The sequence below is a fragment of the Grosmannia clavigera genome (assembly GCF_000143105.1).
Source record: "Grosmannia clavigera kw1407 unplaced genomic scaffold GCSC_140, whole genome shotgun sequence".
In the NCBI taxonomy this organism is placed as follows: Eukaryota; Fungi; Ascomycota; class Sordariomycetes; order Ophiostomatales; family Ophiostomataceae; genus Leptographium; species Leptographium clavigerum.
The window spans coordinates 4,033,120-4,056,318 of NW_014040801.1; the positions used below are offsets into that span (position 1 = coordinate 4,033,120).

General features: G+C 49.5%; 7 protein-coding genes across 7 annotated transcripts; 2 read left to right on the forward strand and 5 right to left on the reverse strand.

Annotated features, from left to right (window-relative positions):
• Positions 1-58: 58 nt before the first annotated feature.
• CMQ_1489 (major facilitator superfamily transporter sugar) lies at positions 59-1,793 on the reverse strand (the record flags this gene model as incomplete). Its single annotated transcript, XM_014318568.1, has 5 exons — positions 59-178; positions 389-747; positions 852-1,301; positions 1,367-1,538; positions 1,764-1,793. The coding sequence occupies 5 exons, from the start codon at positions 1,791-1,793 to the stop codon at positions 59-61; spliced, it is 1,131 nt and encodes a 376-aa protein (XP_014174043.1).
• A 1,625-nt stretch (positions 1,794-3,418) lies between these two features.
• On the forward strand, positions 3,419-3,684 carry CMQ_911 (uncharacterized protein; the record flags this gene model as incomplete). Its single annotated transcript, XM_014317990.1, has 2 exons — positions 3,419-3,591; positions 3,669-3,684. The coding sequence occupies 2 exons, from the start codon at positions 3,419-3,421 to the stop codon at positions 3,682-3,684; spliced, it is 189 nt and encodes a 62-aa protein (XP_014173465.1).
• A 1,835-nt stretch (positions 3,685-5,519) lies between these two features.
• Positions 5,520-5,888, forward strand: CMQ_1655 (uncharacterized protein; the record flags this gene model as incomplete). Its single annotated transcript, XM_014318734.1, has 1 exon — positions 5,520-5,888. One exon carries the CDS (start codon positions 5,520-5,522, stop codon positions 5,886-5,888), a length of 369 nt encoding a protein of 122 aa, XP_014174209.1.
• A 1,019-nt stretch (positions 5,889-6,907) lies between these two features.
• Positions 6,908-8,277, reverse strand: CMQ_694 (methyltransferase type 11; the record flags this gene model as incomplete). Its single annotated transcript, XM_014317773.1, has 7 exons — positions 6,908-7,138; positions 7,204-7,554; positions 7,634-7,697; positions 7,763-7,803; positions 7,861-7,927; positions 7,988-8,029; positions 8,087-8,277. The coding sequence occupies 7 exons, from the start codon at positions 8,275-8,277 to the stop codon at positions 6,908-6,910; spliced, it is 987 nt and encodes a 328-aa protein (XP_014173248.1).
• Positions 8,278-8,640: 363 nt separating this feature from the next.
• On the reverse strand, positions 8,641-9,674 carry CMQ_1691 (short chain dehydrogenase reductase; the record flags this gene model as incomplete). The annotated part of the gene is made up of 4 exons (XM_014318770.1): positions 8,641-8,846; positions 8,893-9,376; positions 9,441-9,541; positions 9,602-9,674. 4 exons carry the CDS (start codon positions 9,672-9,674, stop codon positions 8,641-8,643), a joined length of 864 nt encoding a protein of 287 aa, XP_014174245.1.
• A 3,396-nt stretch (positions 9,675-13,070) lies between these two features.
• On the reverse strand, positions 13,071-14,790 carry CMQ_882 (amino acid transporter; the record flags this gene model as incomplete). Its single annotated transcript, XM_014317961.1, has 3 exons — positions 13,071-13,127; positions 13,185-14,633; positions 14,764-14,790. 3 exons carry the CDS (start codon positions 14,788-14,790, stop codon positions 13,071-13,073), a joined length of 1,533 nt encoding a protein of 510 aa, XP_014173436.1.
• Positions 14,791-18,365: 3,575 nt separating this feature from the next.
• CMQ_1568 (pfs domain containing protein) lies at positions 18,366-22,718 on the reverse strand (the record flags this gene model as incomplete). The annotated part of the gene is made up of 5 exons (XM_014318647.1): positions 18,366-19,897; positions 19,985-20,635; positions 20,713-21,296; positions 21,394-21,918; positions 22,540-22,718. The coding sequence occupies 5 exons, from the start codon at positions 22,716-22,718 to the stop codon at positions 18,366-18,368; spliced, it is 3,471 nt and encodes a 1,156-aa protein (XP_014174122.1).
• Positions 22,719-23,199: the final 481 nt, after the last annotated feature.

The window sequence follows — 23,199 nt, forward strand, 5'->3', positions numbered from 1 at the left end:
TAAAGGAACTCGATACATCATGGCCTACAGATGTCATTTGGTGCCGCAGTCCCCTATCTTACCGCGGTATCCTCGGGACCATGTACTCAGTCCTGACTTCGGTAGCCTTCTCATTCTCGTCCAGATCAGCCTTATCTCCGAATAGACCACCGATGTCTTCGAGCGACTGCTGGCGAGTCTAGGAATCGGGGTTGTGTTAGAATGAAACGAATGTATCAATGAAACTATTTTTTGCGTGAAAAATCACCTCCGGGCAGCAAATCCATATAAAACAGAACACGACCGAAGAGCAGGCGATGAAAACAATGTAGTACTTCCACCCGATCGCATTGAAGGCTGTGAAAGCACATTGAAGGTAAATGATTGTTTCCACGAACAGCCCAGACACAGAGACTGCCAAGCCCTTGGCACGGAGGGCTGTCGGAAAGATTTCGGATGCATAGATGTAAGAGGTCGCGTCTGAAGTGGTGGAGAAACAGGCAATGTGCATAAAGAGAAAGAAGACGGCAAGGCTGGCCATTGCCCTTGAACCTGTACTCTGGAAGCGGCTGACGGCGATGCATTCTCCAATCAGAGCGACAATGATGCCCGAAAAGCCGATTGAAAGCAGCCGAGTGCGTCCAACTCGGTCAACTAGCAAGGAATTGATCAGATTTCCCACAGGGCAGACCGTAACCCAGCCACATTGAATGAGAAGTTGCGATACAACGGAGAAATCGAGCGCCTCGTAGAGACTAGACCCGTAGTCTAAAAGCAAGTCAGATAGTATGAAAAGTGCGAATACAAGGTAGTCTTTCTTACTGTTGATCACAGTTGTGCCTGTAGCCTGGCGGCCAAACAAGATGACGAACCCAACAAGGCAGCGTCTGCGCATAGACGGAGATTGGAAAAGATCCCGAAAACGGTGTCCCATAGACGTTTCCTGCTGGACATGTGCCCGGAGAAGTTCAAATTCGGCCAAATGGCCTCACGGTTGTGAATGATCGAGTCGTCCGACTCGGCGCGGACAGCTTCGAAAGAACTCAGTGCATCCACGTAGCGGTCTTGGTCGAGCAACCAGCGAGGAGACTCGGGGAGAAAGGAGACTCCCATGGCTAGCAACAGCGGAGCTAGACACTGGATGGCTAGAGGAAGTCGCCATTGGGCGCCGGATGCATTGACAAAATAGAAGCCGAGGCCGATCCAGCTGGCAAGGGCATACCCAACGCAGATCATAACACCATGCATGCCCACGAGAAGACCACGGATACGAGGCGGGGCAATCTCGGATTGGTACAGGGGAACGAGAACGACCAGCGATCCTGAATGTACGGTAAGACTGGGGGCAGGCACACCAGCGTAGCCATAGGAAGACGAAGACACTTACCCGCTCCAAGCCCTGTCACGAAGCGAGAGAAGAGGTACATGCCGACATCGACGCTTCCTGCTTGAAGCGCGCCTCCGACGATAGCGAAAAGGGAGGCGACTAATATGGCTCTCTTGCGCCCAGGGAGATCCGCGGACTTGATACAGGACAAGCAACCAAACAGGCTACCTGTCTGAAAGAGGCCGTTAACGGCACCTACTAGCTGTACTGCATTGGAACGAGTAGCAAGTTCGAAGTAGGTGATGAACGACGGCTGGGCAAGGGTGGTTGCGATTATACTCGAACTGTAACCATATGCCATGCTCCCAAGAGCTACAAAAATCACAATCTTGTGTTCGTCAATTTATGTTCTTATGGGGATAGACAGGCAAAACAAAAACTGGAAGAGGGTTCTTACCAATATCCTAGCAATCGGCGGCGACAACATTGCACAGGCTGTGTTGGATTCATACGGATACAATGGCGAGGCTTCTGGCAGTTTTGCTTTTGAACTTTTTCAGGCCTGGGATACAGATTTATTCAAAGTTGACCAGCCATAACAGAGTCTTCATGCTTACCAGGAAACAATATGGCATCTCCGATTTTACTTCCGTATACTTCCTGTCTGTTCTTAGTTAAGTGCCGTCTTGTCTACTCCGCATTCAAAGCCGATATTGTCGGCCCCGCTCCGGACATCCATAAAGTCCCTGAATATACCGAAGAAACGATGCAATAATATCAAGAATGGACAGTAGAATCAACAACCAAAGGTCAAAAATTATAGGCCAAAAATATTTACGAAAGCAGTGCTTATTTGTAATTCTATCATATGTTTTATTACTCCGCGCCAACTGCATGCTATCATGCGTTGTTCTACCCCAATTTACAAAGCCCAATCCACGTGCTAATAACATATACCCTTCGGCGATCGCCGAAGTTAACGTGTGAGCCATATTTAATGTGCTATTACATTGATTCGTATGCCCCTCAAATTCAAGTGTGACATGCAGCCGGTAAAAGCCGACATTTCAAGCGAATGGACTAAGTTCTTCGTACCGGCGACAAATTGTGACAACTGTGTCTTTTATAAGATGGTAGAGCCCACATCCAATAAGACATGCAAAGACGTGTAGAGTATAGAGATGCCAGTATCGAAAAAGGTTGAAATAAAGTTATGTTTACACCGATCCAAAAATTATGCACCTTTTGGCTGTAGGGGGAATCTCTAGCGCATCCCATAGATCTATCGACCAGTGTGTGCCCGGTGAGCGTGTATATAAAATATATAGTCGGGTAGGTCACAATTATGCCAATGTGCATAAGACACCCTTATGACGAATTATGTGCGCCCCGTGAGCAGAGATGTATTGTTATGGTTAGGTACTTCCGAGGTATGCCGACGTGCGTTAAAACACGTACTAAATAGCCCCTTGCGCCACACAGTACATGTATTCTTTCATCACACTGCATAATCGTGCACGCCCCTCCCATTCTGGTCTGGCTCATTCGACACCTTAACCTTACAGACAAAAGCAGCCAGGCCTAACCCTATTGGGCATTCTGCAGGTTTGCTAAATCATAAACTGTTTTTATGTATCCCATTAGGTTCTCCCTCCTTTGAGTAGGATGCAACGACGTTATTACCACCTTCGGTTAAGGGCCTTATATTCGGCCTTCGCCGGCCGGTAAAGGCCGATGATGAATGGCTCATGTACAAAGAAAGGCGTTTTTAATTTTTGGCGAATCATTCATAATTTACATCATAGCTCACTTTTAAAGTCAAGCAATTCAGCAACATTAGAGATCCACCCACTCCTGACGCCTGTCACAATTCTAATCGATTTAGGTTCTAAGAAAAGGACAATAGCTTCAAGTACCTATATTTTTTCTTGCAACACTGCAACCCAGCATGATGTCGTCTAGTCCAGTTGCACTTATTACTGGAGCCTCGGTTTGTTTTCTCAAGCCTTGATACTTGGCGCCCTGTGTGCTTACATAAACGCTGACTACCTACAGTCAGGTATGGGGGAAGGCTTCACTTTGGACCTTGTAAGCAAAGGATGGCAGGTGGCCATGCTCGATCTCCAACCCAACTCTGAGCTGCAGTCCAAAATCGGAGAGGCCGGCAGCTTTATTAAAAGCGATGTTTCCGATTACGACAGCCAAGCAAAGGCCTTTCAAGGTGCCTGGGATAGATATGGCCGCCTGGATCTGGTCGTCCTCAATGCCGGAATAACAGACAGGAGGTAAGGGCTAGCGAAAGATACACCGACTGACACAAGTATTGACTTTTACAAAGCTCTTTGTATATCTTAAACCACAGGCGTTCAGATGTGTAAGTCCACCTTTCCGGGTTTGGTGCAAATACAATACCATTGGATGATCGTCTGACCGTCAGTATTCCACCAAAACCGGATTTGTTGTGCACCGAAGTAAATGTCAAAGGTGTTTATTACGGAACGCAACTGGCCATTCACTTTTTGCGGAAGAATAAAACTCCCGGTGGCAATATTATTGTCACTGCGAGCGCGGCCAGCTTGTACCCACACGCTTGCTATCCCGAATACAGCGGAAGCAAGGCAGCGGTACATCTGTCAAGCAGACTTTTGAAGCGAATATTGCTAATAATTGAAGGTCTGGAATTTTGTTCGATCTACGGCTCGGGTTCTCAAAACCGTAAGTAGCTGTGATTTTGTTCTGCGTAAAATTCACGCAATGATTGCTGAAAACTCACCGTGTGATGAAGAAGGAGAATGTCCGCATCAACTGCATTCGACCGGGCTTCGTGCCAACGCATCTGGCACCGCCTGGAATGATCGCGGCGATCATGCCCAAAAAGTGAGCTGTTGGAACCATTTGTTGATAATATTCTAACGTAGCAGTACCACTCCTTTGGCTACAATTGTGAAGGCTCTCAACCAGATTCTTGGCGACGAAACACTTTCTGGTGCTGCTCTAGAATGTTCGGTAGACAAGATTATTCTGACCCCAGAGCCGGAGTACCTGAATGGCGAGACGTCGAAAAGAGCCTGTATTGTTTGGGAGGCTGGCTTTACGGCCTTACACGGAGAGCCGTCCGACCTGCCTGATGCGGCCTTATAGTCCGTACTTTTTATACGGTCCCAAATTTTACTAATCTATGGACAACCTGAATATGATGTACGCGATTTCTCTACCTAGTAAGATGTACATGGCGTATATCGAATACTGCATGCTTCGATACCCAAGCAGCGCCTTTAATACTGATATTTAATCAATATCCGAGATTCTATCAGCGATCAAGTCACGTCAGACGTGTGCCTAACGAGGCTTTCAAAACGCATTTTGAGCATTGAAACGTGAAACGCAATATTGTCAATGAAACGTCTCTACAGAAGCAATGAGGCCAATTTTGGCTGACTCACAGAACAAGACGCAACAACTACCAACTGTTCTCGTGCGAGTCACATCATAGCTGTCCTTTGGTTGGATGTAAGCACAAAAATGAAAATATCTTGCATAAATTCAAGGGTAATATTGGTTTGTTATATCTTCGTTCTTCCTTCTGCATCTCAATTCATCCGACTTTGGCTAGAATCGGTAGCAGTCCAAGTCCGACCGAACAACTTGCTATTAAGAAGATGATTCCATGTTTCTGATTGTACAATCACAAATTTGGAAAATGTCAGTTCTCGTGGGGTTAATTGGGAGGCTTCAACTTCAGGGGCATCTGAAAGAAGCTGGTAAAATAAGGAGACATGACGAAAGCAACGAAAAGAATGACAAAAACAATACACAGGAAAAGAGGATACTGAAGCAGCCTCAGAACATCATAGACCCGTTATTGGCAGCTCGGATCCGCAACATTAGAAATTGTCCCATTGGCCGACTGCCAAACGAGTTACTTCTCCTTATCCTCGGCTTTTTCGAAGACGACATCGTCACTATTTACTGTCTCCGGCGCGTATGTCAAAGGTTCCGCCATCTTCTGGGTACCCTAGACATCAAGAAGCACGAGGCACTTTGGTGCGGCCACAGGAGTGTCAGAGAACGGAGCTGGTTACTGTCTCGGGGAGCAAAAGACGACATCCGACAGCGGATACGGAGCGACGGTATGTGCTACAAATGCAAGCTTTGGTGCCATGTCCCTGTAGACGAACCGCTCCGACGGACCCAGAAACGGAATCTCCGGTGGATGCAGCGACGCTGGCGACACAAACGAGACCCGTTGCCGTGCAAGTTTGCGTCCTGGAGCCCGCGCCGGCTAGAGTGCGATATATGCGGTGGCTTCCAGGAACTCAGGTCATTTTCGCTTCTGAACCGGGCAGAAAACATCGACAAAGGGCGGCAACGCCAATGTCTCGGCTGCGAAGGAGCCGTGCAGCTGTGCGAGCACGTCCACCTCTCCTGGGCCACCATCCAGGACCACATCACGTCGTATTGGCAAGGGCAGCTTTTGACGGGAAGGCTGGGAACATGGCAGGCCTGCTTCGACAGCTTTGACTTTGTCTGCCACGATCCCAGCCACGATAGACGCTGCACGGCCGCAGGCGAGCCGACGTAGCCTCGAGCCCGGCTCAAGAGCGACGAGCTCGGAGACAATGTTGATCTGCGATTAGAGTGGCAGCCCCACGTCAGTCTGGACACCTTTTCCGGTACTGCGAACAAACAAATGCCTGCGTCGGGGCTCCGGGCCTTGTTTCGGAGCTATCGAAACGGGGGGAAGGGCACGGCTGAGATTATCTGTCCCTCGAACCAGTCATCAAAGTCTTTGTCCGAGATGCTGTGCTTTCCCTTCAACACGTGTCGTTGTGTCTACTACTATGGATTCGAACACACGGATTCACCGGCCGTGTGTGAGGTTCTTAATCATAGTTACGCCAGAACGAATGTGGGAGAGAACACTTACGGTATAACAATGAACTACCACTACTCAGAAGGCTTGCAAAGCCCCGCCTGTCTGGTCACTACCTACTATCGCGACATGTTTGTGTGCGAGAAGATGGACCGGTATCGAAAGAAGATCCCAAGCACGCACGAGTGGCTGCACAACATGGACCCCGATACATACTATCTGAACGTCCACGCAATACGTAGATGCCAGAAAACGAACTGCATGAACTACTATCGGGGACCAACGGCGCTGTTCTGTGGTGATTTTAAGCAACAGCTAGTATGATGTAATATTAAGCGATAGTTTGACAGCCGTTGTAGTATACAATAAGATGTTACATTGTCGTTATCCTCTGCTCTAGAATGCAAACATCGTAGTGGGAAACTGCTGTTCTGACATAAAACCAGGTGGTACTCACCACTGTAGGCAGGAGAACTGCTAAACCTTGCAAATTTATACTTGAAGGCTTACTTGTAGATAAGAACATGCAGGATTGAGTAGAGGGCGATGGTAACGGTGTATCTGGATAGAGATACTCCTGGTAGTCATCCACGTTCTGCCATCAGGTCGTCTGTCAGCAGAGAAGGAAGGGCAGAGACGACAGGATCACGAAGGTCGACCCACGCGATGTATCGCTAAGATATATTCTACCGAAGCTGTCGGCCATAGCCAGATGTGAGCACACCGTCCTAAACGACCGGCTTCTGGGCCCAGACTGCTTTCGAGACGTAGTGTGGGTGTATGTTTGGGTCGCGTAGCTCTCGGCGCATCTTCGCGGCCATGACGGTGATCTCGGCCGGGGTCCATCCTAACTCGGTCGCCATGAGGCTGACCAGGCCCTCGATATCGTCCACTGCCGCCTGGGCAAACATGCCGATTTCCTTCTGCTTCGGATCACGCGGCCACTCGGAGCCAGGCACCTGCAGCATTCGACCCCGTTAGCATTTCGGCGAGCCGCAGCGGAAACAGATTCCGAGCTGCCTACCTTGATATTCTTTTCGTGGATGTTGACAAATCCTGCTGCTTCCATGCCCTTTCGCTGCAGTTCATCCCGGACGACGTGGAAAGATGCCTTCAGGCCTATCTTCTCGGCGCCCAAGCGGAAGAACTCGCCGTACTGGAAAATGGCCGTTCCCTCTTTGACCGATCCGTCATCCGACAGGTAGTAGCCGTTGGAGTCAAACGACTCGATCCAGCCACCTGGCTTCAGACAGCGGTATGCATTCTTGCAAAGCTCGGCCCAGTCAGGCACGCAACCAACGAGCCAGCGCATGTAGACAAAGTCGAGTGAGTTTTCCTCAAAGGTCCAGTCGAGAAGAAAGTCATCGACCAGGCTCTGACGTCAGCCGTGCGCAAGAAGGCTTGCAAGACGGAGAGAGAATCACTCACAAGTGCACATTTGGGGGAACCCATACAGGCTGTATTGGCGAGAGGTCAAATCCGGTGACTGTTGCCTCGGGATGCGCATCGCCGAAATCGCTAAAGCCAGCATTAGCTTCCCTGTCGATTCGGGCTAAGAAAGAACATGCACGAGCTCTACTCACATTGCCCAAATTCCCGTTCCGGTGCCGACGTCGACAACTTTCTACACGAGCGAGTCAGTCTTGCGTCTTTGCCGTGGCAGTCCTCAGATGTTGCTAACCCCTACTGTATCCGGCAGCGGCGCCAGATGAAGCTTCCCTTCCAGGGCGAGTGTGAGAACGTGGTGTCTTGTTCTTAGAATAGAGGCCAAAAGCAGGAAGTATGACACAGCACAAGGTCAGACTCACTGGAGATCAATCGTGTTTTTCTGCTTCTCGTCGTTTGCACCGCTACGTGAGTCAGTACCAGATGCCGGCAAATGTATTAAATCAACGTGGCAAACGAACTAATAGTTTCCTGGACCGCGCAAGTTGTGGTACGTCCGCCCATTGATCTCGCGATACCGCAGGATGCTACTCGCGAGGGAGTCACTCGATAGGAAGGACTGTTCATCCCCCAGCGTGGAATCGCCGTCTTGGGGATCGCCCACATCGGGTGCCAACACTGGCGCATTTTCTTGGGCTGGGCTTGTGGCCATTTTGTCGCGAATGTGGAAAGACAAAAGTGGCATAAAGGGATACGGACTAAAGAAGGGCGGGAGCGGGCGCTCTCTTTATTCTGTTCTCTGCTCGTATCCGGCCTCGCCTGCAGGAGAAAGGGAACCGTGCCGGTTGGGCACACATGCTGCCAATTGCTACAGTGATATCACATTCTGCAGTCGACAAGATGCAGCCGACGCGGGGGTCAGTTTCTTTAGTGGGAATTGACCTGCATGTGCCCAATAAAATCATACGAACAATCCGAGAGGTACATCCGGCTTCCGCTCCGTGTTCCGTGCATATAAGCAAGGCTTTCCCCCGCTCCAACCTGATCGACCGACTTTGCACATCAGCCGCCATTGTTAATACGACGCCGGAAGGACGCTAAGCCTTCCGCCATCCGTCACGAGCACGTTGCCATTGATGTAGGCCCCAGCCCGGCTGGCGAGGAAGAGAATGGCGCCGGCCATGTCCTGCAGCTCGCCAGGCCGTTCTTCGGGAATGAGTGTCTTGGGCCAGCCGTCTTTGTAGGCGTCCAGGGCGCCGACGGTCAGCTCGCTGGGATACACTATTTTGTTAGCGTACATCACCGCCGTTTTCTTGCTCTCACTTACATCCCGGCGCGATCACGTTGGCCCGGATGCCATACGGAACCAGCGATGTCGCCAGCTGCTTCATCATGTGTACCACGGCCGCCTTGGACGCGCTGTAGGCATACCCGTGCACCGGCTGCCGGTAGAAAGCACTGATGCTGCTCACGGCCACGATTTGGCTCTTTTTGGGGGACGGGGCCCGGTTGCCATTTCGCTTATTGGCCGCGTCCAACAGGCCGAGAAAGGCAGCGGCCGTGTTGAAGACGGCCGTCGTGTTGACTGCAAACGTCTGCGTGAACGCCTCGGCCGTCCAGGTCGAAATGTGTTGGCGGAACTGGTCCAGCGTCGCGTTCGCTGGAAGCTCAACCATTCCCGGACCGCCGATACCCGCATTGGCGATGACAATGTCGACGTGGCCGTGTGCAGCTTCGACCTCGGCGGCCGCCCGCTCAAGATCGGCCTTGCTGGTGACGTCACCGACGATGGGAAAGATGTTGGCGTGTTTCTGACGATTAGCAATAGGTGGTCGGGGGAGCGAAGAAAGACAAGAAAGAGGGAAAGTATATTACTGCTGTGCTTGCTGCCTTTTCGAGCGTCTCTCGGCGACGACCAAAGATGTAAACAGTGGCCCCGTTGGCTTCTAAGGCTTGGGCCATCATCAGACCGATTCCTGCATGCCGAGATACCAGTCAGTAGCCATATGTATACAGGTTATATGGAAAAGCCTCACCAGATCCTCCGCCCGTCACGACAGCCACAAGGTCCTGGACTGTGAATAGCTGACTAATCTCAATTGACGCCATCTTAGTGGAGAATATGCACCCTGGGCATTGAGAGCAGATGCGGAAAGAGAATGTACATGGCTACTTATAGCTTCTCGCATGGATGGGCTAGCGATGTCTGACGAATCAGGAATAAGTTCATGCATGCAGTCGTATTTCTAATCAATGCCGCGGCTCTTCCAGGTCCGCTATTCTCGAGCCACTTTTACGTGCACATCCACTCGGCCTCGGCTTCTGTTTACTGTTCACATCGGCTCGTCCGGATGATTGATTCAGGTCTTCGATCGGACGCGACATACATACGGCCGCCGATGCCAAAGGTAAACTGTTAGGGTGAAGGTATACGGACTTCGGGACCGGTCAAAAATCTGGAATCCATTGGGAAAGGTTGCTGCAGTCTTAGCAGGGACTCAAGAATCGTTGAGTGTACGGCAAGTCAAACAATAGACATAACTGTCCGTACTTCATATACACAGTACCAGAAACGTACTCGTCTCGTACTTTATCTCTTACTCGTATGTACTCTGACTTGTACAAGATCTTAAGGAGTACTGTATTCCACACGGAAAACTGCACAGTGGATTCACCCGGCGCTAGTGCCTAGTCCTGTAGTTTAAGTCCACATACTCCGTGCATAGCCATCACGTGATACGATCCGTCCCCTTACCCGCAGCACTCTCCCGATTCACTCCGCCGCATAGGCTTGACGCAGAAGTGCGGATGGGACATCGGGGCCAAAAGAGTATATCTGATGGCCTCATGCTATTCTACTAGGGATGGTGAAAGCCAAGCAGGCCTAGTCTCAGACATCATCAACAAAATCCTGGATCAATTTCGCAAGACAGCTGTTCGTCGTCTCGTTTAGCAAACACCTTTGCAGAAACCCTAAGACTTGGTTACTCTTTTCTCTTATTACGTATGCTTTTACATCTTCTAGAATAAACAGAACCAAGATATGCGAAATCCATACAGAGGAGTCCGAACTTCCTGATAAGTTTGAAAACAAGTCAATCACAAGAAGGCAAATAGGAGCAACCACAAACTGCCCGTTGTCTTCATTCTCCATATCCTAAGTCTAGTTTAAAGGCTTTGCATTTCTTTGTTCACTTGTCTGTCAAAGAGGATGTGCGTATGCTCACTGCTTAGCCAAAGGTCGACATGATTTTCGCATAAGTCCTTAGCGATGCCTCTGCTCTAGTGGGGACTAATTATACGCATATCGAATTCTTGCCGAAACCTGTCGTCCCTCGTGCAGTCACACTATTCCTCAATACCCAACATATGATCATCCTTTTTCGGGGAGTAGAAAGCCGAAGCTCCTCAGTTGCCTATAATATTGTCGTATACATATACATGCAACGGTTCTTCAAGTCCTCCAGCTGGGGGAACTATTGCCTCATCTTCTAGGCCTTAACAATGGTGCACCAGTCTCTTAAATTCTATAGTTGTAGTTTGTTCTTTTCGGTAAACTTCCATGCACACTAGCTCTTATGGTGTTAAGCACATTTTCAAAGAAGCATTAGTTTACATAAAGACTCGCCGTAAACAAGAGAATCGAACTGCTTTTATAAAGTTAAGCTAAATAACAGAGATCAACCTAAAGAGTAATATTAGGCTGTCTCTTACTTAAATCCCTATAGATTCCAACTGACGGATTTTTCTCTTATAGCTTCATTCAGCCAAAGACGTCCTCCTAAAAGCACCGCTAAATGTCTACTTCAAGTTTAAGATTTAAGATGAACATCCAACCTAAACAATATATCAAATCTTACCGTAGGTCTTCTTCTCCGTTACCATATCATCATTACAAGAAATGCGTAAGACTAAAGGATACTACTTTAGTATTGACTACACTATCCGCAATCTTTCTACGTCAGCTATTGCCTCTGCATTCGTTTTTCTGCCGCTGCTATGCCTCCCGCTCCCAGAGCCGTTCGCGCTGTACAATGGTGCAGGATAAAATATACATGTACCATGTAGCGTATAGTAACAGGACCCATGTAGGAATTAATGCACGTCAGCATAGCTAAAGCAACACACAACAATACACTTATGCTTACTAGGCGCCCATAATTCGACACTGTACTCTATAGCAGTTTCCATCATCTCAATGAATATCTGGCAGACCGTTTCGGCCAAAGACCGAAGTATTCAATTAGCTATCACATACGTCGCCACAATGGACCCCTTACCACCACCATATTCCGTTGCCCGAGCTTACTCTAGTTTACGTTTTGTGCGGTTTGGGTTTGCGCCGACGACATACTCTAGAATAGTAGGGCGCAGCTCTTCGGGGAGGCTATCCTAGGACGCCATCGTTTACGTTATTGTAAACTGGGCAAATGGGGAAACGCGCAATTCACGAACATTGGAGGCATTGCATTAGGTCAATAATGGAAGCTAGAAACACAGAATTGGGACCATAAAAAGAGAGGATTAAAGTATCGCAAATGCTAGGGTTCAGATAGTGTGTGCATTATTGCAATATGGTACTTGGGTGGGTGACAAAACCGAGTAAGTAACGAGATGCCATATTCCACGGCGGCACGGAGGAATAATATTATATCTCAATAAGAAGATGCATATAGTACCACTGGTAGAAAACCATAAGCACTGCAAACCCCCTGTCCTCATTGTCCCTTCTCTCTTTCAAGCTCTAGCAGCACATTGACAAAGAGCGTGTTGCCCTGAAGAACAGCAAAGAAAGGGGCCGCTGGCGGCGCAACTGCCTGGGCGAGCTCGTCACTTCTTTCTCTAGGTTTTTCTAGAGACCAGGACTCTCTGTGGTTGACTCTAGCTTGATCGACTGAGTTTTAAGCTTACGTGCCAGTGAGGCTTTGCTTGCAAGGGCAAACAAGTAAAGCATAGCAAAGAACAGTAAGAGTAAAGCACTATAGTATACCTAGTATTACTAACTTGTACTTTACACAGGTACGACACTTATGCTTGCTTGTCATTAAATTTGAAAGGCAAAAAAAAAAGAGTACTACGGCAGACGTGGTTAAAAAATAATGATGAGAGTGGGACTTGAACCCACGCGGATTGCTCCATAGGAACCTTAATCCTACGCCATAACCAACTCGGCCATCTCACCGGATTTCTTTACATTTGAGATGTACCATTTTGAGCTTACAAACGTCAGTCCACTTCTTCTTCAACAACATTTCTGAGATTCTGGACTGCAGTCTTTTAATTGGATGTGGCCCCAGCTACGACCACACGTGCTGCAAAAAAGAGTGTTTGGTAAAGCACAGTAGTTTTGATTTCTCTACTATATCATATTTGCGGCTTTCTAGTATGTCGCTCAATGTATGCCAAATGTATGCTAAAAATCGCTTCCTGAATCTTGGTCTAAGCCTAAGTGTACATATGCAACTCTCAACTATGCTTTGGCTGCAATATATATCAGCAAAAACATCAAGATGCCTTGCAGCTGAACGCTCCACGGACAGTTCCATTCTTGTACCCATTGTTCTGACCAAGGGGTTAGCACGTGACACAGTATGATAAAAAGCGAGCACGAATACTTACAATGTCGGTAACGCTAGCATAGGTGCCTACACCCAGCACAATCATGCCGATGATGAAGATGATGCCATTGACAATACTCTTGACAATGTTCTTGCGCTCATACCAGTGGCCTTCCTTAAGCAGCTTGAACCAGAAGGCGGCGGGGAAGTAAAAGGTAAATCCAGAGATGAAAAGGCATGAGCAGATTGAGAGCAGGTCAGAGAAGAAGGGGATAGCCTCAGCGACGATCCAGGCGATGATGGTGATGACAGTGATAAGCGCCAGCCAGGTGATCCAACCCATCTTGGTGTTGATGTAACGAATGACGGACTTCTCAAACACGCGTCCGTGGATGTAGCGTGCGGCGACAGTAGTGTTGATGGCGCCAGAGATGAAGATGACAGGTAGGGCTACGCCAAAGGCGACCTTGGACACGGTTTTTCCGGCCGAGAGCAAGGCGGGCGCCTGCACGTCCTGGCCGACGAAGACGTAGATGAGGGCGCCGGTGAGGGTGTAGATGATGATCTCGATGATGCCGAGGGCCCAGATGGCCTTGGGGAAGTCCTCGGGCGTGTGCATCTCGTCCATGAAGGAGAACTGGCAGACGGCAAAGCTGTAGGCGAAGATGATGTTGCCGAGCGCGATAAAGGCGTCGGCGAGCGAAAGGTGGTCGGCCGGCCACAGCTGGTAGGGCTGCTTAGTCAGCGCCACTTGTCCCGCATTGGTGTAGTCGATGCCGGTGGCGATGATGGTGATGCCGATGGCGAGGACGATGGAGACAAAGTCGACATAGCCGAGCAGGGCCACCTCTGAGAAGGACGGCGGGATGGCCAGCACCAGCAGGATGACGGCAGAGATGAAGCCGAAGATAACGGAGCAGATGGCATCGTCGGTGATGTTGTTGAAGGCGATGGCACCTGTGAGGCAGTGCGAGCCGACGAGAAAGACGAGCTGGAGCACGAACATGGCGCCGACCAGCTCATAGCCAAATCGGCCCATCAACAGGCGGCCGGCGTCGGCATAGTGCGACACGTGCGGGTACCGCAGCTTCACCTGGCCGACAATGTAGGATGTGTAGATGGCGATGAAGCCGAGGCCGACGCAAACGATGGTGCCCGGGACCAGGCCCAGCGTAGCAAAGGCCGAGGGCACGCTGAGCGCGCCCAGCGCAATGGCCTCGACCAGCAGCACGATCGTGAGACGCTTCCAGCCCAGCCGGTGGAATCGCTCGTCGCCCTCGATCGCCCGCTGCTTCTCCAGGTCGGCCTGCTGCTTCGCCGACAGCTCCTGGATCTCGCCGACAACCTCCTCGGAGCTGCTGTGCCACGTCGGACCCGCGCCCTCACCCAGCTTCTCGTCCTTGCTGTCGTCTCCGTGGCGGACTGGCGCTGCCTCAATGCGGTCGTGCGTCATCATGGCAAGACTTATGCAGAAGGAGGGGGAACCGGGAACCGCAATGGCAGGGTTCTTCTGTTGTGCGCGGTGAAGGGACAGGTCAGGATAGGCAGACCACAGCAGTGGAAAACAAGGTATGGAGTCTGGGCTGGTTTCGGAAGAGATTTTCTGTTTTTTTGACGTGCCAGACCGATTTCCCTTATACCGTTTCCATGCCGTAACAGGAGCCCATTTTGGAGTTTTTATGTCGTAAAAACCCAGCCAATTCGACCGAGCGAGTCAGGAATATGTGAGTAGTAGAAAGACGACTCGTGTTAGTGGGCCACCAATCGCCACAAAGACTGGAGCCCATTCTTGTGGGAAGTACCCGGCTAGCCAAGCTTGGACATGATCAGCCCTTACTCTAGCCCATCTTAGCCCTAGCGGGCGATCCCTTACGTCAAAATAACTACGCTGCTGAAATCGGTGGCTCCGGCACTTGGAAGGGCTGACGCAGCCTGATTAGTTATGTCTTTTCTGAACCATATCGCTCGCAGAAGATTGGCTCTCGGCTGCGCCGAGCCCGCAGGATCTGTGTTATCTACAGCCTCCCGATGCAATCTCTGCTAAACGGTTGTATAAAATGTAAAATGCTTATCACATACATGGCAGGCAATCCGCCGCACAAGAAAACATGGCTCCCGTCTTCGTCTGTCATGGCTACAACCTGCACTCGTGCCTCGAGACCAACGTGGCGGCGTAACCGAGTTCCCGCGCAGCAACTCCCGCGGAAGTCTATGCGACTGCGCCCTGCTTCGTGGGTTGTGGCCAATTGTTGGCCTGACGATTTTACCTACCTTCTTCTTTCTCTCTTCGGTCTGCAGTGCCGTGCTCTGCATTGTAGAGGATCACGTGGGGCCCCCACACTCAGTCATGCGCAGTGCTGCCACCGCACAGACGTTCCGGTTTCGGTATTATACATTTTTATTTTATCCTAATATGTAAGAGCGTCCCTTATGCGGAATTGACTGGTTGCATGCGCATAATTCTATTTGCCGCAACGACCCACACATAAGTGGTTCCAAATTATCAAGCAAAATCAGGAATTCTTCAAAACAAAACAATCGGCTGACCCACAAATCACGTGGGGGACTAACTACAACATCCGTCTATGCGGAAGCCGCCGCGCGGGACATGCAACGATTGTTGAGATCACTTGCCTGGGCTGTGGCTCGATAGAAGGCCGTACTGGGTCACTTTCTCCTCGGATCCCTCGCCGGCTTGGTCTCAAACTGGTTGAGGAGCAAATGCTCAGATGAGCTACAGAAGAAGACGCGGCAGCTGACTTTGCCTAAATCTAGATTTTGCTAGCTGTGGCGAAGCTGCAGCGATGAGGCAGCCGACTGTGGTCAGTTTCCACGTGCTATGCAGTCGGACTCGAGTTTCTTGAGTCAGCCTGCTGACTACTGTCGGATTCACCCGTCGTACGTCTCTTCTCCAAATGACTCGCTCGTATTGCCTAATGTTGTACTCCGTAGTCATTGCTGTCTTTTTAGACATAATTCGACCTTGTCATCGTTACCCTCCCGCGGGTGATGTTCGGACAACGGCCAAACGATGCGCCGAATCGTGCGAATCTGTTATTGGTGAGCTTAATGGTTAAAAAGGTCGTAGTGCTCACAAGTCTCGCAAATGTCACGTATTCCTTTAAGAAGTTACAACTATTCACTTACTTCTCGCGCGTTTCTGGTCGTGCTTATTACCACTCTCAGTAAACTGCCACCTACATTTACCGTATGCTGGAGGATTTCTCTGCAAATTGGTTTAAATTGACTGTCTAGCTGCCATGTATGATTGCGACGCTCCACGGTGACAGCATTCTGGTCGCTATTATTGTATTTCTAGCGTTGGATTTTGTGTCTGTGCCGGCAATAAATGAAAAGAAAAGCTTCAATCACAATGGCTGCCTTTTTTATACCGCACCCTGAACGTATCTAGTCCCGTGCCTATGCTCCTACTAGAGGTATATAAAAAAGCTAACCTGCAATGTAATATACTAGCCTTTTACGAAAATCAAGCAAGACATAAATCGTTATTATGTTTGTTCAAGCACCTCAGTATAAATGTTTTTATCATTCGGGGTTTGTTAGACCTAAAAGGCCGCATGCTAAAACAAAAATTCATAGCCAAGGTTAAAATCAAAGTCTCACACCCTATTAGTCCTATAAGCTTTTCAGTAAACAACCTTCTGACCTTTCTGGTTGTACGGGGTTATAATAGTGTGATCGATGCAACTTGCTATAACTACGGCAACTGTACGGACCATCGTCGTTTTGTCTGTTCATTAACAGTGTTTGGATAGACACACGGTCTGTAGACGGCCACGATATTGTACACGAAATTTTAAACGCAACTATACTATGTCCGAATGTGGAATTTCACAACACACACAAACAAAGCCTTCAGAGTCGGTGCCTTGGGAACGTAATCTAAGGATATTAAAGTATCATCTACAAGCTTTCATTTTCACAACTGCTCGCCGATTTCGGTGATATGAAATGTAACCGCACCCGTAAAGCTGCCAGTGGAACATTGCTTATGGGACGGGAGGCACATACTGTACAGTCGGTGATAATGCATGTAAGACCGTCTCTGTACAATTTGGCTAGAACAGCACAGTGAAGGATTTCAGACAGCCGGTCAATTGCATGAATTCGGTTCTCTTCTTTGAGCTACCCTGTAGGTTGTAAGGAGCTACGGATAAGAACGCCGAAGGCTTGGTTTTCCCTCATGCTCAATCAAAAGTACCGCGCATTTTATTTTCGAAAGACCAGCATCGGACAGGAAGCCAGGGCAGCTGAGAAGTGGGTCGAGTGCTATGCAGTTCTAGATCGGAAATGGTTACACAAAGTACATTCTTTTACCCATTTCGTAATTGTGGTACTCTGTATTACTGCAAAGTTGTCTCCTCGAAGCTTTTGAATATGTGTCGTGTACTCCGTACTCGCGTGCGTACAAAAGTGGGCCCACAGGGCTAGTTCACCAAGAGGTGTGTTAGCAGCCACCCTTTTAACAATGAGATCGAACGCCCGGTTAGCTCAATCGGTAGAGCGTAAGACTCTTAATCTTAAGGTTGCGGGTTCGACCCCCGCATCGGGCTCAATTCCTGATGCGCCTCTTCAAGAGGTTTTCGACTCTTACCAATATTTTTTTTATTTACCTCCGTTGGTGGAGGAAGGCGAAACAGAATATCCAACGAGGCGTCATATTTTCCACTTTACGAAGTACGGAGTACACATTGCGGCTATGTCGACATCCCGGTGCTACAGTGCGTGGCAGTGCACGAACCGAGAACTTTGAACTGTGGGCCCTGATGCGCCGCACTCGTATCCTATTATTAGCACGTAATAGACAGTGTTCTCCTTGGCCGGTTTTGTACGTAGTAAGTAAAATGGAATATATGCTTACCACTGAATACTTTATATTGGCTGGGTGTTAGAATTGCATATGTGCTGGTGCTAGTTGGAGTTAAGGAGGATACGGACAAGTCCTCTGCGTCATGTAATATGGGAGACAGTCGCAATCGATGCCCAGGTCAATTCGTTCCTCATAGCCAAGAGCACCACTTCCGAGTGTGTGGAAGGCCATATTAAAGCGGCTACATCCACGGCCACTGCGTCATGATTCTTCTGTAAGACGAAACTACGAACATACTGACAAAGTGAATCGCATGTCCTACAGTCGCTTCCGTACAGTCAATCCAAGCGGTCAACCATAGTAAGCCCAATAGAAACGAGACGATTAGTTCGACATATTCCCCCCTTACTGCTAGGGTCTCCTTCTTTTATGCACAGATAATTTAGACGGCCCCAAGTCTCGGAATAGCCGTTTGAGGCCCCTCTGCCCCGTTCCGCCACCATCTTCATTTTCCTTTGATGCGTTTTCCTGGCCATCTTGTGACGACACTGTTATAGAAGTAGCACTAGAAGACTGCGTATCCCGTATCCCGTGATTGTCCACACCGCTGGCTGTCGATGACAGTTCCAAAAGATTCGACCCCGGTTGACTGCTTGACTCTGAGCTCAGCCCAACGTTACCAACGCTGTCACTATCGCTAGGAGAGGAAATAGTGAGTGCAGGCGGTTGTAGCAGTGACATGTCATTAACAGGGTCACCATGGTCTCTCCAGTACCAGCGCAGATTCAGGTTGTGGCCAAAAATTACAGCCCCTTGTTTTTGATCTTCTAGACAGACCCGCGGTTTCGCCTTTAGCCTCGTGTTGAAGCTCCTTGGGAACAGCACCTGCACAGGGTCATGATGATCGTGTCTTGAAGCCAGGCTGTCGCTGGAATTCGTGCAGGGACACGCCCGGAATGCGGTCTGCTTCATGTGCCAAAGGACCGAGTCGCAGATGCGCACGGGGCTGGCATCGATGTCGCCGTAGTCATCGATAATCTTCCGAATGTCTGTCACACAGACAGCAAGGTATGATCTCTGGGCAGGTAGCAGGCTCCAGCGAGGGCAGAGGACCGTCGATGCCGTCGCAGATGCTGCTGCTTGCCGGGGCTTGATCAGGTCACCGAATCCCTTGCCAAATAGGCAGACGGCGCGGATGGTCCGTGAAAAGTCCACCCAGCCCTTTCCAATCGTGTCTAGTGTAGACACTTTGGGGAAGATTGGATCGCTCTCCGTGGCCAGGTCCCAAAAATCCCAGCCCTCTAGCTGCCTTCTCGGACGGGGGTCAATTCTGAGCCCACTTTGTCCTTCGATCTGGGCTTGGTGGTCGACCAGCTTTTCCAACTTCCTGAAGATGTGCTCGATATGGTCCTCCAGTAAATGGTACTGCTTAACCTTATTTATCCCCCCTTCGACATCTAGCATGGCCCGTCCTGGAACTGTAGGCTGGCGTTTCTCCTCGTAGGTAGTCTCGTACTTGTCTACATACAGCGGACGTGTTCGTATATTTTCATCCAAAAGAATATCGAGTGCTGACTCTGAATCCATCGTGCAGTCGACATCCGTGAGGTCATCTGGATCCAAGAGAAATGCGGACCCGAATTTATCCTTGCTGTGTCTTAGTGATGCTCGAAGAAGGTGCAGCAAGGCCCTAGCACCGTTCACCAGCCATCCTCTCTTCTCTTTCTCGTCCCAGAGGATTATGTATCTGGAAGAAATCCAGTCCATTTTAAGCATGTAACCCTTTCGGGTCATATAGGCAGCGGGTTGGCGCTTGCCAATAGCAAATGCACCTGTCGCCATGATATATTGACCGCCTTGAACTTCAATGTGTTCCAAAACACAGCCAGTGTGCGGTTTGGGGAGTCCAGACTTCTTAATCGAGTAATTGGCTCTCTTTTTGCCTACCACAAAGTATTTTTAGTTTAGAAGCAAAGATTAGAGAATATGAAACTTGTTCGGCAATTCGACGGGGAAATGAAGGCACTTACCAACGTCGCAGTCTGCTTCGGAGCACCAGCCAACAATATGTCGAGCTCTGTCCATCTCGGCGAGATAAGCGTTTTTGTGCTGTAGGCCACAGTCCAAATATGAGATTCGCTCATTTGGTCGTTGATTTCGGATAAGATGCCAGACAATTGTATCGCCGAGTTTTTCAGTAGGCACCAGCATCGCCGATAACCCTTTGATAAAGACGTTTCGATTGAAGATCTCGACTGTACGAGCACCAACGAGAGCAGCTGCCATGTCGAGAGGAATTTCCAGGCCAGTATCGGCTTTTGGTCGGCGGGAAACCGGGAATCCCTCGACGAAAAGAGGTCTCTGAAACAGGCCATACCAACACTGCCCTTTGTCCTGAGTAGAAGCGTCCTTGGACTCTTTAAGTAGAAATCGAATGGAACATGATATTTTATCACGTCCACTTTCGTTTCCAAGATGTATAATCGTGTCGACAAATGGAACGCAGCGGATCAAGCTTGTGGGTACTGGCAGCTCGGGATCTGGTAACCGGAGCGCAGCACCGAGCCATGCAAGCTGCTCTCCTATCTCTGCGACGAATCCTGGAACTCCTGAAGCCGTAATACGTAATCCAGTATGGTGCTCGTAGGAAGCCGAGAGTTCTGTACCATTTGAAACTTGATCTAGACCGGAAAGGGTAAACAGCCCTCGGTTAGAGATTGCTAATTCATTACATAGGGTAAACGGAGGCTACACTTACCCTCAGACATCATGTCTAGGCCACGGTTTCTAACCACGGTCTGAATAAGGCGGAGAAAACCTGGTCCCGATGATGGCCACGTCTGAGAAAGATAATCCTGAACGCTAAGTGCCTGGGCGTCCCTGCAGTGTCCTGTCACGGTAATAACTTTGGCCACAACTTCATAATCGGGTTCTTCGTACTCCTGGGCATCGAGGAAAGCAAAGGGATCCCAATCTACCGTATATGTCACTGAGCATCCCTTTGATGATGTCCTCCGACTCATGTGATTGGGCGTCGGGATCGCCTTGAGAATGGCTTCGTGTATTGTTTGCAGGTTGTCTGGAACTGGCCGTGCAAGGAGGACACTGTTTCGTAGACATTGCAAAAGCCATTCGTAGCCCGGATCGTCAAATATCAAACTTCTATATTCGTCAGAATGCAGGTCTTCGTCTACGTCTGCAGTCAAGCCTGATTCGTCAACGACAGGCTCAGGGACGGGATCAAACTCTTCGTCAGAGGCTCGTAGGAACCTGTCAAAGATTTCTGTGGTCACTGTTTCTCTTAAGCCAGCTGTCAGATCGTCGGGCAGATCCTCGCGGGCACTGATAGTCTGTCGAAAAGAATGCGCTATCGAACTGTTGTGCAATGGCTGTTACAAAAGAGCCGCGTAGAGTCTTTGCAAAAGGGTAGGATTCTTACTTTCGGTTCTTATGAATGAAAACCATGGCATCGCGATGCATCTTCGACGGTGCTTGGAAGCCCAACTTTAGAGCTAATGTCTGTAGGAGGTCTGGGAGAGATTTCACAGCGCTGTTCAGAACCTCCTCATCGAGGGCGGATGGACCAAGTATTTCGGCCAGGTTATCCGCGAGCATAGTGCTATAAATTTCGAATCTGGCGTCAGTCCGGCTCGAGGTATCTGAGTAGATTGTGGCTTTGTCGTCAAATTCCTCTCGGATGGAGTCGAGTGCGCCGAGTCCATAAGGTAGCCGATTGGTGCAGTACGAAGCTGTACCATAGCCTGAATCAGATAAGTTGGTCTTCCGTGTCTCTACCGCCTCTCCCTCCAGCCACCTAACCTCGTCCACCTCTCTCTCGCTCTTGTGCGTTAACGCTAGATCGGCCACCCTGGCCGGTGTGTCAGGACGATCGGCCCAGAATGCCATCTTGTTATCCTCCACTACCTGCCCATCCATTGTTTCAGCCTCATCCAGCCGGCCCCGACTTTTTAGAGCTGCTGATAGGTTTGCCGTGTTGGTTGATGTATCCGGATGAGCTAGCCCTATAATGGCTTCCAAAGAGCTACTAGCGTATTTTATTTCCTCTCGTAGTCTCCTTTCTGCATTGGCTAGGCCCTCGCCATAAATGACTGGCAAAGACACTCCAAATATGCCGAAGAGACAGTATATTTTATCTTCTTCGAGAGTTGATTCACGAGACTTTGCACACCGAATTATTTCCTCAAAACTGAAGTCCAAGAGGTTTCTGCCCTCGATCGCCGTCATAGCTATTCCTGAAATTTCATATATTTGCTGTTTGAGAGTCGACTTGTCGCCAAGACGGACGCCCTCACGAGAAAAGAACTCCACTGATGACGGAGCGAGCAATTCCTGTAGTGTCCAGGCCCTGGTAAACCAGCGGCTGTTGCGAAAGCTCGTATCCCAATCGGACAGCTGACCGTCACCGGTCGCGGTAGACACATCAGACAAATAGACGTAACAACGAGCTGCCTTCTGGAACCATTGGAACATGGACACGGAGGCCTCGGAGCGCTCGGCCAGGTTCGACATGTCAATACAGCACGTATCGATCCAGAAAAACTGTAGGCCATCTCGCATCGCATACTGTCTGCAAAACTCAAGCTTCGGATTGGTCTTATCCCTGCCTTCCACGATATCTTCGTACATGACCTCATCTGCAAGCAGGCCCCAGGTGTGTGACAGGATGGCGTACGGAGGGAGGTTGTCAGACGACAGGTCGTGGGTTAGACTGAACCCTCCTGCGCGAATCTCGAGAAGTCGCATAGTGTCGAAGGCTTTTTTGACGGATGAACAGATATGATTGAAGTGGTTCACTCAGGACAGAGTTTGAACGGCGGGGAAAACGGGGAAAGGTTGTTAGGCTTACCATTTACGCAGATGCGTGGCTGTGCTTAACAGGAGGATTGCGCCCATTGATCCGTCGAGTTTTCATTCGCTGAACGGGACAAATCGGTACATTTCAAGCCCGATGATAAGAGAAGAGATACATCACGGGACTCTTTTAGAGCAAAGGCTAAGTTTATCAATCATCGACTATGATTGGTATAACTACACGGTCCACATTCTCTAGAAAGGGACTGGAAGGCCTGCAATGTCAACCACTTGTTGGAGCAAGAGCACGACTACAAGGACCTGGCCGAAAGCACACTTTAGGAAAGCCGAGTCTAGTTGCTAATACCTTATCGTTAGTTTTGGCAACTGGCGCGGTTCCTTCCGTCAATGTCGTCTGGCGTTGGTGGCTCCT